At 45.2% G+C, this 8,405-nt stretch overlaps 1 protein-coding gene across 1 annotated transcript; it reads left to right on the top strand.

Moving 5' to 3' along the window:
* The first annotated feature begins 1,752 nt into the window (after positions 1-1,752).
* Nanp (N-acetylneuraminic acid phosphatase) lies at positions 1,753-8,111 on the top strand. Its single transcript, XM_075962437.1, has 2 exons — positions 1,753-1,890; positions 5,920-8,111. Exons 1-2 carry the CDS (start codon positions 1,801-1,803, stop codon positions 6,574-6,576), a joined length of 747 nt encoding a protein of 248 aa, XP_075818552.1. The 5' UTR covers positions 1,753-1,800; the 3' UTR covers positions 6,577-8,111.
* The last annotated feature ends 294 nt before the right edge of the window (positions 8,112-8,405 follow it).

Raw genomic sequence — 8,405 nt, 5'->3', positions numbered from 1 at the left:
GTCTGTGAGCACATTAAAAGCAAAAAGCAGATGCAAATATGATGTGGGAAAGATCGGGGTCAAGGAGATCACAGGACACCAAAATGAAGAACAGCAAAGGACTCAGCTTCTTTGGGAAGCAGGGCGCAGAGTCTTTATTCTTAGCCATCTTATACTGTCACAGCTCTGATCACAAAATACATACTGTGTAAGACAGTAACCTGTAACATTTGTTTTTCTCTTCCTGGACAAAGAGTAGCTTTTCTTATGTTACTAATTTGTAGGAGGCTGCTTGTTCATTTCCCGGCCACCCAGACCCAAAATAATCACACAGAAATTTATTAATTGCAACACTGCTTGGCCAATGACTCTAGTATATTCCTAGCTTGCTCTTACATCTTAAATTAAACTATTTCTATTATAGTTTACCACGAGGCTTGTGATTTACCAGTAAGGTTCCAGCGGGCTACTTAGGTGGACTACATAACATTGTCCTGACTCTGCCTTCTTTTCCCCTCTGTCTCGGCTTGGAATTCCTGCCTTTGCTCTATTCTGTGCTGCCATAGGCCCAAAGCAGTTTCTTTATTAACCAATGGTAATAAGACATATTCACAGCATACAGAGGGGAGTCCAACATCACTAACTGAGCCTTTTCCCAGTGTGAAGAACATGACCTCTGGCCAAAGAAATCCTTGTTGGAGTGTGAGGGCAGTTTTCTACCAAAACTCTGCAAACATCCTCTTGTTTTCAAGGTACATCTGGCAAGTACATTGTCCTGGCTGATATCAGTTTGGCAAATCTCCTTCAAAAATGTGGTGATATAATCAATTGAAAGGAAGTTTTTTTTAGGATTATGTACTATTCCAATCTATGACTATATCAAAGTTCAATATATAGTCCCTCTCTGGCTATGTTCTGTTGCTTAACAAAATACACAAATTAGGCACTTTATTTTTATTTTTAAGGAATTTCTGTGCATCCACAGTTCTGGAGAGTCAAGATCATGACATCAGCATTGGGATGTGTTGTAGTGAGCCTCGTGATGGATGGAATCACAGCAACAGGAAGCGCATGCAAAAGAGGTAAACGGTGGGTGTGGAAACGTGGGAGTCATCAAGCTCACAACAGGAAAGTAACTCAGTCCAGTGAGCCTTGCCCACTCTACCAGTGCAGCATTGGTGGAGCCCAGTGGCTTAATTATGTCCAGCACGTCCATGTCCACTCCAGTTCTATCACCTCACTATCCCTAAGCTATACCAGTCTTTGAGGGGCAAATTGATAGCAGTTGACAGATCCATTTTTTTTGTTGTTGTTGTTGTTTACAATGCTCATATCTGTAACAATCTAGGATCTGCCTACTAAGAATGGGGCCACCCACAGTGGGCTAGGCCCTCCCAAATCAATCATATAGCAAGACAGTCTCTCTTACAGTGGTAGCCATAAGCCCTGAGGACCCCAAGCAGCAGGGTTCCTCGGGGCTGGAAGGTGTTCCAGGTTGTGATGGTGTCTGTACAGGCACCAGTGACAGACCAGCCCTGTGCCTGGAGAGCTCCTCCGGTGTGAACCGCGCCGCTAACGATCCACCCACACACCAAAGACGAAGCCATAAAATGCTCTAGCCCATCCCGCGCACGCGCACCTTCTACAAAATTTATACTGTCCGACTCTCGCGTAATCTCTCGGCCGCACATGCTCTCGAGGCCCCGGCGCGCTTCGAGAGAGTCAGGTGACCCCGCGACCCCGCCCCACGGCTTCCCTGCCGGCCTTGCGCATGCGCGGTGCGGCCGAGGCGGCTCGCGCGCGGCTTGAGCAGCCGAAGTGATGGGGTTGAGTCGGGTGCGCGCGGTCTTCTTTGACCTGGACAACACGCTCATCGACACGGCCGAGGCGAGCCGGAGAGGCATGATGGAGGTAACGTCCCCGCGCCGTCGTCCTCCCCGGCCGGGCCAACACTCCGCGGTCGGCTCCGCACCCGCAGGTCCCCCGCTGCTCGCCCCTGGAGCTGCTCTTCCTTCCCGCGCGCGCGGGGCGGGGTGCTGGACTCTGAACTGCCACGACTGCAGAGTCGCCGCCACCTGCGGCCACCCGGGCTCGGACGGCCCGGGACGACACTGCGTGCCCTCCTCTTGCTGCAGTCCCCCGCGGGAGGGGCTGCGGTGGGTTGCGGGGAAAGAGGCTCAGACAAGGTTTTGGCCCAAGGAAGTTACATAACTCTGAGAGGCGGGCCTGGACTTAACCTACAGCAGAGTCGTTTTTCCCCCTCCGCACGCTTCAGTCTGGCTGGCAGGGTGTGGAGACCCCTGGGACGTAAAATGCTGAGTGGGCTTTCTTTTAGTACGGCGTTGCTGATCCGCATCCTTCTTGCTGTAGCTGCAGATGCTATCGGACACCTTCTTTGTCTTCTCCAGTCCTTAACCCACCTCTACTTTCTTTCCTCTGCCTTCAGCTTCAACAAGAAAGTGAAGGAGTACCAGATGTGGAAAACACACTTATAAAATGTGTTTCAATATAAGGGTCCTATGCTTCATCAGGTAGTTTTCGTTTATCCAGATCATAAACTTTCCCCATTTTTTTCTTGCCACATTTCACACATGCAATTCGTGTCTGTCTCATACTTTAATTTTTAATTTTTTTTTAATTTTTGCACACCCTCCCTCTTGGACTGTGCTTTTGTGCACAGCTGTGTTTTTAGAAAAATCTACGTGCCTTATCTCCAGGGCTCTCCCCTGTGTATTTCCAAATCCGTTGGCAGGTAGCTTTTGTCTCCACCACTTGAGTACAATAGGCTTGTGAAGTGGTTAGATTACTCCCAAAGTGCCAACGTCGCTAGGTATTTGGAATTGGTTTTGGGTGTGTGTGTGCGTGTGTCTACGTGTACACGCACACTTCCTTGGTGCTGAGGTTTGAACCTAGGTCTTGCCATCCTAAACAAGAGTTTTCCACGGAGCTGCTTCTCCCCACATTTGGAATCAGTCTTAAAGGAAGCTTTCCACACTGTTGGTTGTCTCTTGTATTCTGACACTCTCTCCATTATCTCTACCTGCAGACAGTCAATGCTTAACCCAAATTCTTACCCAGATAAGCCCAGTGTTTGGAAACTCAGTTTTTGTTTTAAGCCGTTGCTGGTTACAGGCTTCCGAAACCTCACATGGAGTTTAAATCACGGTTCTCCCGGTACCAAGTGCCTCCGTAGGTTCCCTGTCTATGCTTAGCTCAGATCCCCGTAGAGTGTGAGTGTTAAGTCTGTGTTAAATGTCAGGTGGTTTCAATACAGTGCATAAGAAGAATGTAGCACCCAGTGCTCGCACAGTGAACCATGCCCTCATCCACTCTTGTCTCTCAGACCCCCTTACCTGCCTTAATTGCAGAAACGCTTGACCTCTGTAGAATTGTACTGTGATCTTGTCTCCCACTGACCACATCCAATTCACCCTCCACATTCCTGCCTTGGTGAGCTTTGTTTTTTTTTTAAAAAAAAAAAAACAAAAATTTACGTGGGAGACTAAGGCAGGAACATCACTTGAGCTCCAGAATTTGAGATCAATCTAGGCAACACAGTGAGACTCCTATCTCAAAGCAACACCACCAACCCGCTGTATTTCTCTACAGTGGTGACGCCATGCTCTTTTCTTATGCTATGTCTTATTGCACCCGTCAGAGGATGTTATCATGAATTGTTGCAACTCATGTGCCTGTGGCTGACTCCTGAGTTTCCTGAAAGGGAATGTGCTGTCTAAATTGTCTTTGTTTGACATGAATTAGATGCTGAATGAATAGTGAGTGGTGGACAAGAGTTCAAATCTCCAGTCTTTGTTCTTTTATTTATAAATGGTCTATGAAATTAGCACAGTTAAATGTTGTAAAGACTTTATCTTATAAGGTTGCAACAGTCCTTATAAATTTTTATACTATCCCAAAGTAATATGCCAGCTGTCATAAGCCATTCCGAATGTTTTTTGATGGTGGTGCAGGAAAGGCCCTTGTTCTGCTGTCAAGCACCACTCCCAGCCACCATAGCACAATGCCTTGCTCTCGCTTCTGAAGATAAATATTTGCCATGGTATGGCTGACTTTTGAAGCAGGTCGTTCAGTATAGGTAGTTGGTTTGTAGGGTGTGGGAGATAAGGGTGGGGGTGGCTATCATGAAGTATATCAGTGATCAGGTGGCTGCTGGCATGAGACATCATTCCGGAATGACGCTGTGAAGCCTGCCTCCGTTGTCACAGGAAGCAGTGAAGGTGTGGTGTTTATCCAGTCTGCCTCTTGTTGGTTGAATACTGCACTTAGGGCAACGCTTGAGCCCCAGTCTGCATGCTGGATGCCTATGTGGGGAAAGTGGGTGAGAAAAGGATTTGGGCAACATCTGTTCAAGGGCCCTCCAGCATATCCTTGTCTCCTTTGCCTTCCGTTTTGGCTCAAGCGGCTTGCCCCATTGGGGTCAGAAGTCCATGCCCTTGTTGCTTCTGTGTGGAATGAATTAAGCTCCCCTTGTCCATGTTACCTACCTGTCAACTCTTGTTTTAGAGATGACTTTTGCCAAGCCTTATTTAGCTGTTCTTAAGGATGAATTCAGGGACCAGGTGGTAGTGGCACATGCTTTTAATCCTAACGTTGGGGAAGCAGGAGCATGTAAATGGAAGTTTCTCTCCCGCCTGGTCCCACAGCTGTTTAGTATCGGTGAAACACACAGAGGCTTATATTAATTATAAACTGTTTGGCCTTTTAGCTCAGGCTTATTGTTAACTAGCTATTACAATTTAAATTAACCCATAATTGTTATATATGTTTAGCCACATAGCTTGGTACCTTTTCTCAGTAAGGCATTCTCATCTTGCTTCCTCTGCATATGGCTGGTGACTGAGTCTCTGCCTTTCCCCTTCGCAGAATTCTTAGTCTGGTTGCCCCACCTATACTTCCTGCCTAGCTACTGGTCAGTCAGCGTTTTATTAAACTAATATGAGTGACAAATCATTACAGTGTACAAGAGCATTATCCTACAGCAGAAGCAGGTGAATCTCTTAGTTCAAGGCCATCCTGGTCTACAGAGCTAATTCCAGGACACACAAACCCTGTCTTGAAAAACAAAAGAACAAAACAAAAATTCAGTTTTATTTCCATAGTCCTTGTCCGTTTAACTGCTGGTGATACTCTAACCAGCATTAATCAACAAGTTGTCTGTCTGCTTCCTTTTTCTGTGGTGATGCTCCAAGGACAAGGGGTCAGTACGTACTATCAGGCCAGCATGTCTTCAGTGGAAGCAGGCAAGTATGGATTCAGATCCCAACTCAGGAAAATTTTTTAGCAATTCTAAGGATTTCAAGACGCTGCCTTGTCTTGAAGAGGAAATTGTAGAGTTATAGCAAATGTTAAGAAGGTGTGTACTAATTTAGCCATAAAGCTAGCCACATTTCAGTCTTCAGTAAATGTTAAGATAGACCAATGGGTACAATAGGGCTGGGGCTGTAGCTTGGTGGTGTGGTATACCTAATGTAGACAAGGCCCTTGGTTCCATTCCCAGTACTTGTGTGTGTGCGCGCGCGTGCGTGTGATAGAAGTGCTTTTCAGAAGTTATTAAAATGTTCCACTAGATTTAAGCAAAATTCTTATTTTTGTGCCTTCATGACCAGTGTGAAACCTGGTAGCCTACTGAACCAGTGAAATCTTGTTTTTTGCTTTATGTGAAGAATCATCATAAAACAGATGCTGATTTTTAAACATGGGAATGAGAGGCAGAGAAGGACGCAGGGTGGAGGTGGGTGACAGACAGATGATATGTGTATATGATTGGTTGTCTCTGGGGGTGGAGAGTTCTAAATTTGGTATCTCCGAAACTAAGGCCAGTTCCCTCGAGAGAAGGTGTGGTAGTGGGAAGAAGTCTCTGCTTCAAGACACGGCTGCTAAAGACAAGATATGCTGACCAAGTTATCTTCTTCTGCCTAGGTGATAAAGCTCTTACAGTCAAAATACCACTACAGAGAAGAGGCGAAAGTCATCTGCGATAAAGTTCAAGTTAAACTCAGCAAGGAATGCTTTCATCCTTACAGTACCTGCATTACAGATGTGAGGACTGCTCACTGGGAAGAAGCCATCCAGGAGACCAAAGGTGGTGCTAACCATAGGAAATTGGCAGAAGAATGTTATTTCCTGTGGAAATCTACGCGTTTACAGCATATGACCCTAGCAGAAGACGTCAAAGCCATGCTCGCTGAACTTCGCAAAGAGGTCCGCCTACTCTTGTTAACAAACGGTGACAGACAGACCCAGAGGGAGAAGATCGAGGCTTGCGCTTGCCAGTCTTATTTTGATGCTATTGTTGTAGGAGGAGAGCAGAAAGAGGAGAAACCAGCACCTTCCATATTTTATCACTGCTGTGATCTCCTTGGAGTGCAACCAGGGGACTGCGTGATGGTTGGCGACACACTAGAAACCGATATACAAGGAGGCCTCAATGCAGGACTGAAAGCCACAGTCTGGATAAACAAGAGTGGGAGGGTGCCGCTGACTTCATCCCCCATGCCTCACTACATGGTTTCCTCCGTGCTGGAGTTACCTGCTCTCTTACAAAGCATAGATTGCAAAGTCAGCATGTCTGTGTAACACACAGAAGAACACAGCAACCAAGTGCAGAGCCACTTACAGGGTTAGAACTAATGAACACCAAGGCATTCTGTGTTTGGTTCAGTTCTAAGAGTGTGAGTGAGGGATTCACTGCCATGTTGTGAAGAGCCTCCCACCCTGCTGCTGTTGATAGCCATAGGCTGTTTTCATATCTGAGATCCAGGTTTTTTGTGTAGTCCAGAAAACTTGAAGAAGGCAGGGTAGCTTACATGTGGATGTGCATGTACTGGTTTATAGCATAGATATTTTTTTAAAAAATAGGTATTCTAAAATAGAGATTCAAGCAACTGAATTGGGTTGGTATAAGTACTAAATCATACAAATCAAAGCATTTCATAGTGAAGTTTTGCATATTGTAGACATTTTTTGTTAATATTTTGCCTACTTCCAATGTGAATGTTCTTATCTATTATCTGATTTTTCTGCATGGTTTTTGGACTAAATTTTCTGTGGTATGAACATGACAAATTGTTATAATTTTTTTTAAAAAGAACTATTAAAAATGAACCCATGGTGCTCCTTTTCCACGCCATTTTCATACTTGTAGAGTGAGCTTGTGACTTCCATAGTCTTTATTCCTAAAGAGTAAAAATTACCTATTTTCGGGCACACAGTAGAGAGGACTGGGCATTGTGCTTAGGTTAAGTGCTGGCACATGACACCGAAAGGCTCTATGGATCTACAAGAAGAGAATTGTCTCCATGTGTTCAGACCAGGCAGCCTCCCTCCTACTCTGACCTCTGGTGACCAGATGACCACACTAGCAGAGAAAGTTAGGTGTTGAAAGCTTGGTATGGTGGTGCAGAGGCAGGCGGATCTCTGAGTTCAAGGCTGCATAGTGAGAACTTGCCTCAATAAATAAATAAATAAAGAAGAAGAAGAAAGAAAATCAACTTGAATGGCTCTCACAGTTACCTCTGCCTTGAATTATTTTCCACAGAGGAGGCACTGTGACTCAGACCCCGTAGTACTAGCTTGGAGCTTGATTAATGTTCCATGGCAGCATTGACAATCAGAGAATTCCCCCCAGGCTGTTAAACTGACCAGACTCATGATTTCATAACCAGGCTTGGAATGGGTGGCTAATCAGGGGAAGATAATGAAATGGATATTATTGAGTTGGTTTGAGTAGGTTTTAAATACTAGAAGAAAGCACTAAAGGGAAATATTAGGCTACACTGAGAAACGTGTAGGTTTGACTTGAAGAGTGAGACAATCAAATCCTAGGTTCTACCTGCCCGTGAGCCTAATAACCACTGTTCAGTGTCAGTTAATAACAACCAGATTCTCTGCTTATACAGATGTCCTCTTGTGTTTGCCTCTCTCTTTTAGTCTTTAAAACATTATTGTGTCCCTCCTTGACTGTATACAGTGTGGCTTCTATGAAGTAGAATGTTCTAAGAAGAGTGCCTATATGACCTTGATCAAAATGTACCTATGTAAAAATTGTTGAATTGAGAGAATTTGGGCAAAAATAATTATGTAGATGGTTATTAAAATACCAGCCGACATCAGACTGTTGTGTTGAGGTTCTTCTCTCCTGCAGCTCTGGGAACTATGGCAGTCCATTGATGAGAATGTTTCTCTCTGTTTGGCCCTCTGAACCCTTTCAAAAACTGACTCTTTGATCCTGGGAAATGCTAATGGGTGTGTATGAATGTTTGCCTGCATGCATGTGTGTGCACCACGTGTGCAGAGGGCAGACAAGGGCCTCTAATTCCCTGGAACTGAAGTTAGAGATGGTTTGAGCCATTGTCTGAGTGCTAGGAACTGAACCAGATTTTACAAGGCAGCCAGTGTTTTTAACC

Source organism: Microtus pennsylvanicus, chromosome 2 (genome assembly GCF_037038515.1).
Source record: "Microtus pennsylvanicus isolate mMicPen1 chromosome 2, mMicPen1.hap1, whole genome shotgun sequence".
NCBI classification, from domain to species: Eukaryota; Metazoa; Chordata; class Mammalia; order Rodentia; family Cricetidae; genus Microtus; species Microtus pennsylvanicus.
This window is presented reverse-complemented; position numbering and strand designations above follow the sequence as displayed.

Excerpts from the sequence above, each read along its gene's own strand:
- Nanp (XM_075962437.1), top strand. The coding sequence starts at position 1,801 with ATGGGGTTGAGTCGGGTGCGCGCGGTCTTCTTTGACCTGGACAACACG. Across the intron at positions 1,891-5,919 it reads GCCGGAGAGGCATGATGGAG|GTGATAAAGCTCTTACAGTC; the intron begins GTAACGTCCCCG and ends TCTTCTGCCTAG.